This window comes from Nyctibius grandis, chromosome 4 (genome assembly GCF_013368605.1).
Source record: "Nyctibius grandis isolate bNycGra1 chromosome 4, bNycGra1.pri, whole genome shotgun sequence".
NCBI lineage: Eukaryota > Metazoa > Chordata > Aves > Nyctibiiformes > Nyctibiidae > Nyctibius > Nyctibius grandis.
In genome coordinates, this window is record NC_090661.1 from 85009619 (window position 1) to 85027516 (window position 17898).

Consider the following 17898-nt stretch of genomic DNA (forward strand, 5'->3'; position numbering starts at 1 on the left):
CCTCTCCTTCTTTGGTAAGGGCCTTGAGTTCAGCAAGAATGACATTTCACTCACCTGTGGATCTCCTCTTGTTCAGGAGTGACTGACAGAGAATGACAAGTGTAAAAAGGAGGACGCTGATGATTCCTATTGAACACACAAAGACTGCACACACGTACAGATCTGAAAGCCAAACACAGATGATAGTCAATGTTGCAGCTGTACACTTCATGCTTACAGGATAGAAAAAAGTTATGTCTACAAGATCTAAATAGGCCCTGGCCCAAAAGATTTAGGGTACCAGTTCAGAAGTAATTTAATCCTCCTTAAACTTTCATACAGTATCCTCCTGCTCAGTTTACAATTTGGTTGAAGTCTCCATAAATGCAAATAGGTGTAGTTACGAAGGTTTGCTTTCAGGAGAGAGGAGAGGGCTGGTTTGGGGTTTTTTTCTCTTTTCTTTTTTCCTTTTTGGTGGGGCAACCAAAAACCAAAAGGACTTCAATTGGATTATTTCCCAGTTCAAACAGCTGTATTGGTTCAAAAAAAAAAAAAAAAAAAAAGTGGCAGGGGAGAGAGTGCTGAGTGGCTGAGAAAGAAGGGAGAAAGTCTGTGATTGCTGCTTCTGGTGGCAGTACTGGCTTGAAATTTTTGTATATTTTTTTATTATTTTTCAATCTACTGCCTCAGTCTCCCTTTATGGCTTCTATTCAGGTGCCATACCACATTCCCACTGGAGCTAACAGGAGTTGTACGATGGCAGATCAAGAGGGAGTATTTTGTTCAGAAGGAGAAGAAGTCTTTAATGACTTATTTCTGCTTTTACTAGAACTTTAAATAGAGTACTTCAAGGATCCTCTACCCATTAATGTCTTATAATGTCCTTAGGGAGGTATATTGTCTTCTTTCCTGCTTCATGGAGAGGAAACTAAGCCTCAGAGGTCAAGTGTTCTTGTAGAAAATAACATTGCTGGAACCTGCAAAAACTGACCTGCAGTTCTGTGTTTTGTTCCCCTTACACAGTACAACAGTATAGTTTGTAAATTGTGGTTTAAACAGTAAGGCTCCCCATAGAATCAAGGCCAGCCTGTGAGCAAGCACTACTGCCTGGCAGGCAGCGCAGCAGAGTGGCTGCAAATGCTGTGCTGGTCCTTCACCGGTGCTCTGGATTGGGGCAGGAGGAGGGAATCACAACTGCCTGCAAATTCTAGATTTCAGTCTTCTAGAACAGTTGTTCACTAATCTACACAGAAAATACCACTTGACCTGAAACTCAAGGGAGCTTTAGGCTGCTCATGCAGTGCAGTGCAGAGCATGTCTGGTGAGTAGTTTCTAAGGTTAGTGGGACTGCAGAGTACTTAGTACTTCTTCAGACACACTCAGCACCTTCCTGGATAAGGGGGTTTATTTGCATTGTGTGATTAGCCAGGCATAGGTTATTTTCCCATTGACCATAACAAATGTATGAGAAACTGAAACTGGAGCCTTCCATTCTCTTTTCTCCAGCACCCCTTGTACTCTGGGGGATGCTTTCTTGGGCAAGACCCTCGTTTGCCCAGGAACTAGAAAAACTGGGCCTGATTGGGGCACTTTAGTTGTACCGTAGCGTTGAATTAAAGTAATACCTTCTATACAACCAGTAGCAGTTAAATGTATCTTTACCTTCAAAAAACTTCCAAGCTTCATGGTTTTTCTTGAAAGTGGGATCATCAGAAGATTTTGATGAAATCACTGAAAAAAAAACAAAGACAACATGGCAAGAACTGAAAATGTGCGGCATAAAATGTTGAGACCTCTTGAAGTAAATGTAGTTCTGCCTTAGACTTCACTGCACCAAGATCTTGCCTTATCTCACATGGTAATTACTTTTCAATGAAACACTTCAGTTACAAACCAGCATTATAAAAACATCTTCCAGCAAATCTCACTTGGCTTGTCACCCCTCACGAGTGCTGTATGGCTTGTGAGACTGCCTCCCTATTGTCATGTTATTCTGGGAAGATGCAATGTGTGGCTCTTCGATCAAAAGTTAAATGCAGTGAAGTACAGCAAGAGGATAAAACACACTTTAGAAGAGCCTGGGCCTTAGAATAGGGTGGCCATGTGCTTATAAGGTCTGTAATGGCATTGTGGGTATTGTCTGAGTATGCCAGGGAAAAAGCTGCTATCTATGCTGTATGTAGCTGGTTTCATTCTGACTCTGTGTTCTCAGTTACCCAGAACTTGTACCTCTAGGGTTGCAATTTGCATTTCTGTTCCTAAACAGGCTACTTCTGAGAGAGGAGATAATCAACTTTATTTTCCCTTGTAGTCATATATTAAGAAGGATTTTTAACACTGTAGTCTATTTCTAAGTCTTAGAGGTTAAGGGAAAAAAAATAATTGAAAGAGCAGCAGCTTTACTGAAGGACAGACCACAGAAGGCTTCCTGAGAATTGACTTCCTGCCATGTTAGGCACAGCTTTTTTAAAAAAACAAGGAAGTCATTCTAGCAATGCTTGGTACAGAAGCAATCTCTGCCAATACAATAGCATTTCCTCAGTTTCAAGACTGACTCTGTAGGCCCCTGATTTTGTCCAACTTGCCTTCCTTCCAAGGCTCTTGTGGATGTCCCTTGGCATGTTGAACTGCCCTGCAATTCCTACAACAGCACCCAGATAACCCATTAAAGTGGGAGCACTGCTCATAAGTTCTTTTTCTTCTTTCTTGCTTCAAAAGTTGGCTTCTATGCTGTGCCTTTTAAAGGCACTTGGATATGACACCTGCGTATCAGTAAAAAAGCCGCCCATGCGTGCATGGACTTTCTGAAGCATGTCCAAATGCTGTAGAAAGTGCGCATGTGAGCGGGGAAGCAGAACACATCCTCAGTGTACTTGGCTAAGATGTAGGAACAGATTAGCCTGAACATCTTAATGTAAACTGCTCTGTCACTGCTGTATCAATGGTCATTGACTGTTGAGTGCAGAATAGCTTAAATTCTCAGCTGGAGTAATTCCCCTGCCTATGGGTGGTGTTTCTTCCCCTGAGAAGGAAGACTGCATGACCACGAGTTGTACCAGCTCACCTTTATATCCTAGAAAAAGGGCTGACTGAATGACTATGTTCTAATTCAAGTAAGAGTGAAAATAGATGCAGATTTTGTACAGAATTGTGCTCTCTGTTTCAGAAAGAGGAGCAGACTACAGAGCTCTGGGCAAATGGATGAATGTCAATGTCGTAACAGCTGTACAACCCAGTACTAGAATCCAAATGCTCTGACTGCTGGATCACTGTTCAATGCCCTCTCTGCTCTCTTCAGACAGATTGTTTGTGCATGCTGACATTTTTGATGACATCAAATTAGATGATCTCACTTATGATAATCCGTGATTTTTTTCTGCTAGCAATCATTGCAATGGAATAGGAGTCTTGTGATGTCCCCCAGATTGCCAATGAGGTCTGAACCTCCTTCTTGCTGGGAAGGTAATTCATTAAGGAGTGTCCTGTAGGGATGTGAGGCCTGGGGCTAACTCAGTGGATATGGAACTGCTTTCACGACTAATGAAACCTTCTGTTTAGTTGTGATGGGAAGCTCATCCTGAATATTTTAACAAATCTACCCACTTGTTACATGAAAGCATCATACATGTAGATTTTCGGCAAGTATTTTAGAATACTTTCCCTGAAAAAAAAAAAGGGCTTTTGTTCATTTGGGGGGAAAAAAAACCCTGTGCATTCCTGTATCTTGGAACATTTTTACCCTTAGAAAATGCCACATGTGACTAATATTTAGTAGAACTTAGACTCTGTTATATGGGAAACTCTGACACATAAACTTCCTTACAAGTCAGATTGTTGTGATCATCTCTCCTTGTTTGTGTTGTCCATGCCAGTAGGATTATAGTCAGACTGCCTAATTTTCTATGTTTGTCCTCCTACATGTAGTCTCTTTTCTTGGATTGTAAACTATTTGGAACATGTATTGCTTTTCCTAAGAGATGTGCAGGATCTTGCATAGTGGGTTTGAAGGATTAGTCAACTGTAAGTGATGGTTTGGAGGTGCTGCATATTGTTCTGAGAAGAGTACTCACTCTTTTGAGTTTTCTGATACGAATGCAGTGGGAGAACCATCTTTCTGATGTCTTTTTCCTCAAATAAACTGTTTTCTGGTGTATTCTGTACTATAGTGAAGATCCCTAACTTGGGTTTAGGCTAATATTGACCATGCAAGCCCAGAAAAAAGAACAGATGCCTTTGATAAGAAGATGGGGAAAAGGTTCACCTTAGCTTAGAGGAAAGATGTTGCATGGTTGGAGTAGGAAGCACTTCTTGGCAACATCGACATGGATTTCTCTCTGGTTTACTACCAAGATTTAACAGCAGCCTTTTTATAAATCCTATTTGATGTCTTGTATTCACTATACCTAAAGGGGCAAACTTCAACAGTTCAAATTTCAGCTGGGCTTTCTTAAAAAAACTACAAAGTTTCTGTAGTTGACATGTGAGTCCATGAATGGAAGACTGTAAGGACTCCATCCCCATCAGATGAGGCTCCTTTTCTCAAGAAATGTGTTCTGTTCCTAAAGGGGAAGCCAGATATGTAGCTGAACTTTTAACTGCCATCATTACACATTAAGGAACTGTAGCTTGTAACTCAATTGTTTTCCCACAACTCCAGCATGCATATCTGTACATAGTTATGTGTTGCAAGAAAATGCATTTGCAACTTCTTAATGGCCTACACAAATTAAAACCTGCAAACTTGCTAGCAAATAACAAAATCTGAATATAAGTTAATAGCAGTAGATACTACAGACCCAGCCATAATCTGATAATGTCTTTTGCTTTGAATAGTGCTATGCTTAGTGTGACAAAGGCTATGTACTGAACTGCCCCACGTTTTTTCTGCTTCAAGAGCAAGTCAGATTTTGAAGCAGCAGAATGACCCTTTTCCATTCCCTTTGGAAATTTCTGTCTTACGTAGTGACCTACTCTTCCTGTGTGAACATCAAAAGGGAATAAATGCTGTTTCTACATCCACTTGATGTGCAAGGTTGTAAGAAATTTGCCTGGTGCTTTAGCGTAAAGATACTATTTTGAATTTGGGCATAACTGTGGACACATTAACTGGAACAAAATGTTACACAAGACAGCAACTGTGATTTGTTAGAATACTGTTACCTTATTTGATAAAGCACAAGCAGTACAATTTAACTATCCAAATGCTTCAGGCATTTTGTATTGCTCCTTTTGTTGCATCTTGGATCTAAGTGTAATATAAGTAAATCCCTTTGCAATAAAAAGTGTAACCGATCGTAATATAAAATACAAAATGTGCTTGGAAAAAAATTTCTTTGAAAAGCCCAAGTGTTACCGTTGGGGAAACTGGAGACTTTATCACTGCTCTGAAAAGAGTTGCCTTCCCCGCCATGTGTAGCAAGTCCTGTACACTCACAGTGCATTAACCGAATGTTAGCTAAGGTGGTCCTTTTTTTCCATTAAAGAGGCTTTTAACAGTAAAACAGTTGCCATGGCATTTAAAGATATGTAATTTTTCAGATGTCTTTTAGGATCTTTAATCTGGATTTAGAACTAGAATAAACACTCTTTCGGAGGGGCCGGGGTGGTGGTGGTGGTGTCTGCCTCAGATCCCCACAGGGTGTATTGTCAGTGTGTTTAGTCTACAGGTGGGCCTGCCTTCCTCCCTTGTCTTAGGTTTCCTGCTCTGCTCTGGGTTGCGTTTGAAGCAGAGAGAAGCAATACAGCTGACCAGACAATGTGAGAAAGACGAAGTCATGAGTCTCAAATCCCCACCCTGATTAAGTATTCATAAATCGTACTAAAAATCGGGGAGAAAAATAGTATTTAAGGGCTGGACTGAAGGGTTACAGTTTTCCTTCTTTGCAATAACTGAATTGATCTGAACCCCACACTTTGCTAGGAAGAGCAATGAGAAGTTTCTGTGTTATAGTTCGCAATAGCCTGAGCAGCTATGAAAGATGCAGAGTGGCTTTTTGTGAGGAGGGGTATGCCAGGTGGTCTGGCAATATTTTATATTGCTTTTTCTTCTGCTACCTTTTACTTGGAACGTCGTTCCCTTCCCAAGCCCTCCTGACAAATCTGTATGGTTAACTACAGGCATTTAAGAAATTCCATCGTTCAACGAATGAGAAAACACTCTTTAGAATGCTGACCTGCCCTATGAAATGACATTATCACAGGAAAATCCTGAAAATTATTCTCCATCTGATTTTCTCTCTTTTTTTCTTTTTTTTTTTTTTCCCCTGCAAGCCTGCTGCTTGTTCTGGACTCCTTGGGTACATCTCTTGGTCTATTTTGCGAGTGCTTCATGCAAGAAATGCATTATTTGTTATCCACCCTATCTTTCAGTGTACTACTCTTAGAGACAGCTACCTGGTCTGGTGCAGAGGATTTGAGGGGAAGGGTCAGTATAGTGTAAGCCCCCAGCTGAAACAGTACTTTCCTCCCTCACTGCTTCTCTCTGTGTCTTGACACCAGACCTGGCCCTCTCTAGCTCCCATCCCTGAAGTTATCCTCAGAATTTCTTCCCCAAAGCACTGGAAAAAGGTGTGGTCTATCCTCTAGGAGACTCCAAGATTGTATGGTGGCTTCCTAGCCCTGCTTGTAGGCCTGCAAGCTTCAGCCCTGGCCATCCATTTGAGGTGCTGTTAGAAGTAGTAACACCTGGTAGTTACTCTCAGCCTCTCCTCCTCCCCCAGCACAGCATTTGAACGACTTGTTCTTTGTAGGTTGAGATGAGAGCCTTGGCTTCCCTTCCCCATGCCAGTCACCAGTTTTCCCCTTTCCAAAGGTGAGAGGCTGAGGCAGTTTGGGTGATCAGTCCTTCTGCTTGCCAGTTCCTTCTTGACAGTGGCTGAATCTCTCCTTTCAGCCAAATCTAGAGGGGTGAAGGAGGAAGAGACAGGGAGAGGAGGACAAGCAGGAGAGCCAGTTCCTAGCCAAGCACAGGAACAGCAAGGAAGAGCAACTGCTGAGCACAAAGCAAACTAGTGCCTGAAGTTTGTAGGGCTAAATCATGCATGCAATAAAGTTTAATTTCATACCCCTCTGTGGTTACAAGACTAACCACTGTGTCTTGGCTCTAGCTACCCAACATGGGGTCAGTACTTGTAAAACTTAATGCCCTCCAGAGATTAAGATGGCTGAGTTCAGAAGATGTTGGGCTCTAGTGTTTTTACTCCTCCCCATTCAAAAACAAAAGAGTGAAAACAGCAACAAAAATAAAACAAGAAACTCTTCTTTGAGCTGTGAAGCTAATGAATTCTGTGTCCCATACCCTAATGGCTCCCCTCACCACAGCAACCTTAGTAGCCACCTCCTCCTGTAGCATGTCCAGGAGCCCCAGTTACTGACTGCAGTGTGGAAGGTCACTGGGCATATGGCAGCTCAAGAACAATAATTCCCTTTTTTTGTTCTTAGAACTTTCCTTCAGTGAGGAAGTTTATGCAGATTTTCTCTCCCTCCCCCCAGCCAATTTCACATTACTTGTACAACCTTAAGAACTTTAAGATCATTATCTCATTAAAATTAGCCCATGGATTCAAAAGGGTGTGGACTTCCAGTTCAAGAAGGACAGGGAACTGCTAGAGAGAGTCCAGCGCAGAGCCACAAAGATGATTAAGGGGGTGGAACATCTCCCTTATGAGGAGAGGCTGAGGGAGCTGGGTCTCTTTAGCTTGGAGAAGAGGAGACTGAGGGGTGACCTCATTAATGTTTATAAATATGTAAAGGGCAAGTGTCATGAGGATGGAGCTAGGCTCTTCTCAGTGACATCCATTGACAGGACAAGGGGCAATGGGTGCAAGCTGGAGCACAGGAGGTTCCACATAAATATGAGGAAAAACTTCTTTACGGTGAGGGTAACCGAACACTGGAACAGGCTGCCCAGAGAGGCTGTGGAGTCTCCTTCTCTGGAGACGTTCAAGGCCTGCCTGGATGCGTTCCTGTGTGATGTGGTCTAGGTAATCCTGCTCCGGCGGGGGGATTGGACTAGATGATCTTTCGAGGTCCCTTCCAATCCCTAACATTCTGTGATTCTGTGACTAATTGATAGTGTTTTCATGTAGGCTATGGTTTCTTTAGAATACCAGGTTACGGATTACAGATAACATTTGGCTGCAGGATTACATTTCTGACTCATGGTACTGATTGCTCTGGTGATTTGTATTTGGGAGTCTAACGAACATTGGTGAAGTTTTCCTTTAAGTCCTGCTCCCCTGGTCTTCCATGCAAAAGAAGCATGGCAGATGCACACATCTGGGGTCTGGGTGCTGGAGGGGTGGGCTTTTCCCTGGTGGAGACAGGTAAGGGGTTGAGGTTCCAGTTTGGACTTGGGTCCTGCTCTGTCATTATTTATATTTCTGACTGCCTGCTACCAGGAAGCAGAGGAAATCCCATATGAATGTCTTAGAGGCTTTCCAGACAAGTTTTGCATACCCTGTAAAACCAAGTAGCTTAGACTAGGATTTTCTTGCTGTTGTTTAAAATTGATCCATGGTGTTTGCTACTAATCTAAACAGAACTTCAGCTTTGGATCATTAGTGTCTTTCATCTTTGCAAGTAATAATCAGTTAATTATGTTATGTTAATGCCATGATTTCTCAAGGCAGATTTAAATATTGCTGGTCAACATGAAGCTGCTCTTTCTCTTGTTATATTGTGTTTTTCACATCTTTGGTTTTGTACTTCTGATATGTCAAAATGAAAGCTTATGATACCTGAGAGCTATCCACAAGGAGATCATACACTCGCTTATTTTTTACTGTCACATTTGTCTCCCTGGTGCGTGCATAATCCAGAAGTGATACAGAAACCTGAATGACACCAGTGAAGTTGGCATTGACAGAATGTGCTTTGGATTAAGACAATGTAAATATATTCAAATCTTTCTTGAAAAGGCGTGTAGTCAACAGTTCCCTCAGAGCAAAACTGGTTTCAGAGGACAGCGAGGGCCACTTTCCCCAAAAGGTAAGTTAGATAAGTGGGATTAGGGTTTCCCAGCTACAGGGATAACCTTTGCAGTCTACACACAACAATAAATTTAGCATCATTAGCAATGGTCGAAACTTCATGAAGTACAGTTTTTTCCCAAAAGTTTTTCTGTGATTGCTGGATGAACCTCTTGGATTTCCAGACCTGTGGACTGAGCAGTCACACTTGATTTTTGGTACTATCTTCAGAGTTGGCCCTGAGGGAAATCAACTTTTCTGTTTTTAAAACCACAAACAGGGGGCTAGTTTGCCAGCTAGTGCTAATGGCACCATTGCTGAGCTCAACCACTCCTTCAAAGGAGTCTGTTCTCTAGAAGCCAGTTTCACCCATCTCTGAAAGTGTGGGTGAGGTGGCGTTAGATTTGAGCTGACCCATCCCAAAGAGAAGGCCTGTTTTCAACTTGGTTCAAAACCCTCACTTGTTGCTGGTCATTTCTTTGTCTGATGTTCAATACCAACAGCAGGCTCCTCATTGCTTTTCTAGCTCTGCTTTCTGGCTACAAGTGGTATAAACAGAAGTACAGAAGTGATACTAGGAATGCTACTGACCAGCTGCTGCTAGACTAGAAATAAAAGCAATGGAAAACACCAAGAGAGAGGGGCAAAACATAGGTCTAAAATATAATGCTTCTATTTCTGTCTGACCTACTGCATACTCTTCAGCAAATAAGTTGATTTCTCTCTGTTTCTGTCTCTTTGTATTTAAATAATGGCATTTGTTTATTCCCACTAGCAAAGTTGTAGAGACCTGTAGCTGAATGTAAAGGAGTTATAATTACTGCTGATCTGGTAAAAGGCAAAGGAAATAGACTATCTTCTGCAAATCTACCAATCTTCTCACTTCTTTACATTTTATTACGGGCTGAATAATGTTTAAATTGTAATGTGTAAGTAAAGAAGTTGAATATTAGGTTTTCTTCTTATATCCACAGATAACACATAAAAATAACCTAACTTCAAATGTCTTATGGATGAAATTGCAAGAAAAGAAAAAAGGGATCATGGGGCGAGAAAAATTATGGAATTGAAATGAGTAGTCTCTCACCTCTTATTTCAGTAGCTGCTGTGCCATTTGACCATGCTGTCCACTTATTCCTGTGTTTGCCAATTTCCTGGACTTTGCATATATAATGTCCTTGATCTGTTTGCTGGAGGCTTAGAATAAGAAATTTGTAAATAGTTCCTTGTTTCTCTTTAAGAAGATGAAGTCTTTGCTTGTGGAAATTATGAGTATAATTTCCATAATACTGGACAGACCCAAACTTTGTCATTTTGATCATCAGATATTCCTGTGTAGGTGATGCAGCAAAGACCCACCGCACAGACAGCAAATTGTCTGTCTTCCTCTTTTGAGAAATGTGGCAGTAAAGGGTAGCATTATCTCCCTCTGAGTATCGCACTGTTGGTCCTGGAGAGACTGTCACATTTAAAGCCTCACAAACATCTGCAAACAAAAGAAAAGATAGTGAGAATCCTCCATAACAGCACAACAGCACCATAATCTGTCCCAGCATGCAAGTCCACAGCAGGTAAACTGATGGCATCCATTCAATGTGCTGCAATTTAATGAGCTTTTAGAACCTGACATCTTCTGTGTCTCTGTCCATGTCAAAGATGGTGTGAGGCTCTCCTTCAGTGAGTCTGCTCTAGTATTCTTGCTGTCACTAATTAATAAAATAGGGTTGAAGTGGACACCTTGCTACTGTCATAGGTTCAACAACATATAATCTTTCGTCGGTCTGAACAAGTCTTAATCTAAAACTAGCTTGGAGTAAGAGCCAAGAATGTCTTTTGGAAAGTTGTTCCACGACCAGCTCTTCCAATGACTTGCATCCTTCTTAGGATATCCAGGCTAAATTGTTTCAATAGCCAGTTTATGCCCATATCCAGGCTAAATTGTTTCAATAGCCAGTTTATGTCCATTTGTTTCTGTGCCAACTTTCAGTTTAAATAGTGTTTTCTTCTCTAGCGCTTGCTTCCTGACTCCATATAGAAAGCAATTATCTGGTGTCTCAGCCTTCACATTGTTGAGCTACAGAAGCCAAGCTCTGTTAGTCTCCTCTAGTAAAGTAGTGTCTCCACTTCCCTATTCACCTTAGTAGCCCTTCTCTGCATTGGTTCCAGTTTAAATTTTGGTTTTGATTGTAATTGTTTTTTTTTTTTTAATGTGGGTGACTAGAATTATAGACAATGTCTGGAAAGCAGCTCTCCAATGTCCTGTGAAATAGTCATAGTACTTCCCAGATTTGATGGGGATATACCTTGACTAGTATATCCCAGAATTATGTTGTCCTTTTTCCACAATATTTTCACATGTGATCATATGTCTGTTTATAATTAAATAATATACTTGAGTGTTTTCCCTTCTTTGTCACTTGCAGTTCAGTTCCTAGTGTATCAAAGAAATTCTTACTAATCCCCAAGTACGTGACTTTGCTTTACTAAGTTCTGCTCCACTTTTGTTACTTGGTCCTGAGTTTTTCCTACATGCTATCCCAATCTTATGCTAACTTGATAAGGTCACATAATTTCAATGTGCATGCTTCTGTCTGCTTCTTTTAGACATAATTTGTGCAAACCTTACATGGTACTGTTCCCTAGATAATCACTGAAAGACTGGTAACCTCCCTGTATGCCCATAACCAGCTCTTCATTTTACAGTTCCCTGTGGCCTCTGTTTTAAGTAATGTTCTCCTTTCATAATCAAATGGTCATCTCAAGTCTGGGTTAAATCTGTCAGATTAGTCCTTCTGACTACAAATTCAATTTAATCTGACATTATTTGCATGACAAAATATAACATGAGATTATATTGGGACAAATCATTATTCCATTGTCCCATTCATTTCTGACTCTTGTTTTTCTGCTCTTCAGCATGAACCAAACTTAGACCAGTTATTTGTGTCTCTGCTTTATTTCTAACCATGGCCAGTATAGGTGAAGATTGAAAGAAGTCCATAGCTGTTCATTAGAGGAAGATTTTTCTTTCCTGACAGAACTGATTTATGCTGGACTGATTTTCTGAGGCATGGGAATCAACACTCGTTTTATTTCCTTCCTAATGTACATTAAGAATGTTCTTATTAGTCATATCAGAGACTGGTCTACTTTTGACCAATGGTATATTGTGGCAATGTGTTCCCTAAATGACTTGTAATGTGTAATCTACTGGTCTGATGGCATCCACTAGAGAGAGAACCATATTTCAACAGTGAGCAAGCACTCCCTGAAATGCACTCTGCAAAGCATGAAATGTCCTCTAAAATGTGAATATTAAGCTTCCTGTTATGTGAATATACTGTACTCAAATACTAATGAGAATTGCAACTCTGGGAGAATGATTTTTTTTTTTTTTTTTTTTTTTTTTCATTTCTGGACACTTTTCTAGCACATCAGCTAGGAACATTTTAACAAAGGGGATGAGCATTTTGGCAGAGACTCTTGTCTGACATCAGCTCCTGAAACACAAACATATATTTATCTTCAAAATAAGCAAGTAAAGTATTTCCATTCTATTTCTGAAGGAATATTGGAGGCAGAGACACTGGTTTTATGGCCCCAGTGAAGCAATGAAATGGAATGGTGAATTGTATCACCTTACTTAAAGTAAATTCATTAAATTAAAGAAGTTACATTGCAGCTGTTTGAGAAGAACCCTCTGAAAATTAGTATTATAATAATTATTTTGAGTCATTTCAATAGAAAGCTCTACCAAATGGTGTATTTTTTCCAAGTAGACATTATTTTTTGGATTGTAGGAAGCACACAAGTAGAACAGGATGTTGAAATTTAAAATTAAGGCTGCGTACCACTAAAAGCTTTCCAGGTATGAAACTTCAGTTATTACTTGCTGGAGTTGCCTGACGTTGGTGTTTCACAGGCAGATGTGAAGATAAGATGGCTGCCTCCGCCATCGACATAAGATTAAATTTTGAAGGTTGTGCTGCTCAGTAAATATGGAATAAGTTTAAGAATTTCAACACTTTTTGGGGTTCTCATAATTACTTAGGCTATAAATGTTCAATAAATAATTTGTAAAAATGTGGTTTGAGTAAATTAAAACCAAACATTTTCTACTGAAATTATGAACATGTTGCGAAAACTGTAAAGAAAAACAATTATGTCATTTTCCTGACATCTGAACTTCTTATTTCAAAAAGCTGGCTAGGATTAATTGTGGAATAGAGTCCCAAAATAAAAGGCAAAATAACCATTGCTTAATTCGAAACTAGGCAGAACGTAGTGCCAAAAAGTACCCAAGAGAAAATACAGAAGAACTCAGATATGGTGATGATGGAAGCCTCTGCAAGAAGATAAAGCAGCATTGTACTTAGAGTCTCTGACCCCTTTCTAGCTGTTTACACTCATACAAACATTGGAATTTTATACCTAAGGCTTGTACTTTTCCTCTGGGGATGTGCCTTTCTATAAGGAAATAACAAATTTTGCATCTTTCATATTGTCTGATCAGTGGGGACCCATCTCCTTAGCCTTCTTCTGTGGCTCCTTTTGGTGTGGCTGTACAAGTGCAGCAATGGGGAGAGTTTTGGAAATATCTTGATGCTTTTACCATGATCTCATCTCATCTTAGTTGAACAGGGTCAGGTGATGCCTTATATATAACAGAAAAACAGTGTCCATTTGACTCTGTTCTCCCACTGCCATTGGAGCAGGACCAGTGGTGGGTTTTGAGAAAAGAAGTCATTTACTTCTTATGCAGAAAGGAAAAGCCTCATTCAGGGCTCCCAGACTCTAGTGGAAATGTTCCTCCTGTCTTTAGCAGGCACTGGATCAGCCCCAACATGAGGTTTACCCTTGTAATGGGCTCCTTGCCAAGATAGAAGACTCCTCCACAACTTGAGGGCAGGCTTAAGTGCCAACAGAGCACTGAATTTCTAGGTCAATTGCTGCTTCAAGTGAGGAATCACTGTTTTTCTTCTCCTGCCTTCCCAGTATAGCATTATGTAGCTGCTCAGGTGGAGCTCACCACAAGAGTTTTAGTCTTGCTTCTGCTTGGAAAGGGAAACTAATTATAGAAAAGGGGAGAAGAGTGAGTCAAAGACTTGAGGATTCCTTTGAGGTGTGCTTTATCATCAAACACATCTCTCCTATTCGCAACCAGCTCATTTAATTGCCCCCATCCCGATGTTTTAGCTGTTTGTTTGTTTGGTACCCTCCACCTGCATGTCTCACTAGCCTGTTGGGAGTCCAGGAAGGTTACTGCTGACTAAACTCTGTTTTGAAAAGTCCTATTTTGAAAATACTCCACTTCTGTTACATCAGTTCAATTGCAAGTATTAGCTAGGTTTAGACTTTGCTGTTTGCCGTATTACATAGCAAACCACTTTCAAGGCACTGTCAGGAGTAACAAATTACACTTTTACCAGAAACCTGTCTATGCCAGGGCTGTTCCCTCTGTCTGTGCTGGAACAGTAGCAGAGGACCCACAGTCACTGATGGGTCTTTACGTTGGATGAGCAGTTTCAGCGTGGCTGTCTTTTTTTGTGGAAGAACCCCAGCTACTTCGGCAGAGATACTAATAAGCAGAGTTGCTCTGGTGCACTACTGCTCACAATCCAGGTTTAGTGTTATACATAGGCCCCTCTTCCTCCATGGAGACTGACAGGCCCAATCTACAACCCACCCTTCAGTGCTGGGAGGACTTTTTTTCCTCAGTCCCTGCTGATAGCTAAGGGACTAGAGAGGCATGCCATCAGGATAGTTACCTTCTGATCTTGGATTTGCCTGACCAGAAGTATATGGGATGGCTTTTATCCCTGTTCTGATTGTTCTGTGAAACTGTGCTACTGTCAAAGCCTGCTTTATTTTGACTTCTCTAGAATTAAAAAGTAAGAAGCGCAGATGAGCCAGGAAGAAGCAAAGCTCTTTGTTTAAATGAAAATAATTAGGAGCTGGCTAGCAAGATTACCAAAAGCAACCAGCTGTTTTCAGTTGAATGAATCTGTCCTCAAGTTTCACAAGTCAGAGGCTCCTTCTCTGAGAAAGCTTCTGCAGTGACTAAAGATGGACTTGAACCAAACCTCTGCCTCCACCATCTCCTGCCCTTGTGAGGTGAAGATCCAAACCCAGCTCTTTTATTAACCTTGAATGAGGGGGGGGCTTCCCCACCCACTAACCCTCTCTCTGCCTTGAAGTTCAGATCTGGACTCTGTGTCCATTTTTCAGCTTTAGGACACAACGCTGGCCAATGCACGTTTGATTTTGGAGGCAGAAAGGCCTTGAGCGGAGGAGGTTTTTTACAAGTGGCCTTCGGGTTCTGTTTCCACTGGATGCCTATAGGATCTAGGCACCTGTGGAAAAAGCAATGCCAAATCTCCCTTTGCTTCAACTCTGCCTGCAGTTCCTCGGTGCAGCAAACATTGTCCCGCCTGGCACAGAAGGTGGCAGAGGAGACATTTCCATAAACTTCTGCATGGAAGGGTTTTTTTTGTGAAAACGCAGTTGCAGCTCAGGTCCCCGTACACAAGCGCGGCTGCCGGGAGCCGGCAGCCCGGAAAGGCAGCGGCAGAGCGGCGTGAGGGACCACCCCGGGGCGGGGGAGCGGGGCAGCAGGGCCGGGGGTGCCCGGGCGGCGGCCCCTCTACCCTCTCGTTAAGACTCCTCTCCTGGTGCCCGAGCCCCGGGCGCTGCCGCGGCTCGGGGCTGCTGCCCCATCTCCTGCCGCGGTGCCGACGGTGCGGGGGTACCCGGACCCCTCTCCGCGGCGCGAAGGGGCGGGCGGCAGCCCGAGGCGCAGCGCGGGGTCCCGCCGGCGGCCGAGGGGGGCTGTCCCGTCCCGGCCGGGAAGGGGCTGCCGGGGCTGGGCGCCGGCCGCTGCGCGCCCGTGGTGCCGCTTACCTGGGGCCGGGACCGTGGCCAGCAGGGCGGCCAGCGCCGTGGCCAGGAGGCGCATGGCCCGCGGGGCGCCGGGTCCCGTCTCTTCCCTCTCTGCCGAGCTGCCTCCCTCCTCTTCTCCCTGGCCTCTCGCCTCCTCTCCACCCGGTCCTCCCTTCTCCCCTTGCCTTTCATCTCCTCCCCTTTCTCCTCCTTTTTTTTTCCGCTCGCTTTCTTCCCTCCCTGCTTCTCTGCTCTTCCCACCGTCCTGCCCCCCATTCAATTCTCCTTCTCTTTTTCTCGCCTCCAGTCCCTTTCTTTCCTCCCCACCGAGCTTAGGCCTGTGGGGTGGCACTAGGGCTAGATAGGGCTGCTCCATCTGCAGTCTCTGTGCACACATCCCCTGCTCAAAGGACACGGATCTGTGCAGATGGCAGGCAGAAAGCTCCCCTCTCTGAGCACAGAAAGCCTCTTTGCCAGCGGGTGAGACAGCCTGGCAGCTAGTGGTTGTGGGGCAGGGTGGTGGGACAGGGAAGGCTGTGTTATGCATCCTTTGCTTTCCTAGAGGTGTTTGACATTTTGGAAGCCCTCATCCCCTTTCCCCCCATCCCACTCAACTGGAACAGGACCACCATATCAAGGCAGTTAATGGCTGTCTCCCTTTCAACAGGCTCTGTTGGTGGCAGCCTGGGGACAAGAGGTCTGGCAGGCAGGAGTGGCCTTTCAGCAGGCATGGGGATGGATGCTGTCTGCTGTTGGGACACCTGTGCTAGGACATTACACGCAGTCCTCTGGTGTTGGGAGCATTTTGCCCTCTGCTGTGGCAGCATAACTACTAACCACTGACATTCACCCTCTCTCTAAAAAAGTCCTAAATTAATTGATATAGCAGCTTAAGGTGCATCACCCCAAGGCTACTGTGCTTATTTTGCCAAATGGTACTGTACTTCTAGGCCAGAAAGGACAAGGGAAGTTGGCACCTGGCAGCCTATTCCTTCCCCTTTGCTCCTTTTGAAAGGGTTTATCATCTGAAAGCCCACAAATCTCCAGAGACACGGGTTTAATCCTTCTACCAGCAGGTATGATGGGTTATGCCTGATTTTAGTATTCATGTTGCATGAAGTGTGGATGATACAAACACTTTGGCATTCCTGCTTCCCTGGATAGGCCAATTAGTACTGATTTAGCTACTCCACCCCTCTCCTAGTAATCACTTAGGCAGGATAATACATGTCTGGTTTTAAGCATCACAGAAAATTTAGCGTGTGCTTCATCTGATCCTTATGAGACTGAACACTGCCTTTAATATCATGCAATTCGTTTACTTCAGGGACAGACTTTTGTGTCCGTACAGCAAACGCTCCTTGCAAGAGAATGACAGGTCTGGATTATGCACAGAACAATCAGCAGACCTGCGGAAACAGAGGGAGTTGTTAAATGTTGTACTGCCTGGGGAGCTAATTAAGATTTGTAGATTTGAGTCTACTCCTTTAATGTAGCAAAGGGAAATGCTATCAAAGACATAAGCTAATTCAAAAAGAAACAGACAAATTCACAAAAAAATGTACAAGCAATTATTTAATTTGATGGTCCTGATGGAAGCTCCAGCTCAGGCAATCCTTGGACTGCTGATAGATAGGGAAACCAGGGATGATTTCTTCTGTGTACTCTTTTCCAAAGCATTTGCTGCTTGCCATTGTTGGAGAAAAGATATTGGGCTGGATGGAAATTTTAGACCTTCTCATATAATTCTGCTAGGCTCAGTCATGCCTCACTCCATGACTCTCATAAATTCCTTCAGTCTACTAATCTTTTAATGGTGTGTACAAAATACTGATGTAAATATAGCAGTAAGGACTGCCTAAGCTCTCTTGTGAGCCTGGACTGTACAGAGCTTAAAGATGCACTATGAGAATCAGTATCAATATTTGTCATTGTTTATCAACCAACCCAGTTACTGATGGCACTAACAGTTCCTTTAATTGCATCAAGAATCCTAATGAGCTTTGGGACAGAGCTAGATCGATCAATTGGTGAGAAGGCTTTATACGATATATTTGCCTGTGATAGAAGA

At 42.7% G+C, this 17898-nt stretch overlaps 1 protein-coding gene across 1 annotated transcript in view; it reads right to left on the reverse strand.

Moving 5' to 3' along the window:
- The window catches only part of VSTM4 (V-set and transmembrane domain containing 4), a 38146-nt gene extending 22191 nt beyond the window's left edge, over window positions 1–15955 (reverse strand). Inside the window, exons 1-4 of the mRNA XM_068399651.1 lie at window positions 15849–15955; window positions 10036–10434; window positions 1642–1710; window positions 55–162 (exon numbers count right to left, since the gene is read on the reverse strand). Of these exons, the coding sequence (XP_068255752.1) occupies window positions 55–162; window positions 1642–1710; window positions 10036–10434; window positions 15849–15903 (631 nt within the window). The 5' untranslated portion in view covers window positions 15904–15955. The remainder of the gene's footprint in view (window positions 1–54; window positions 163–1641; window positions 1711–10035; window positions 10435–15848) is intronic.
- Window positions 15956–17898: the final 1943 nt, after the last annotated feature.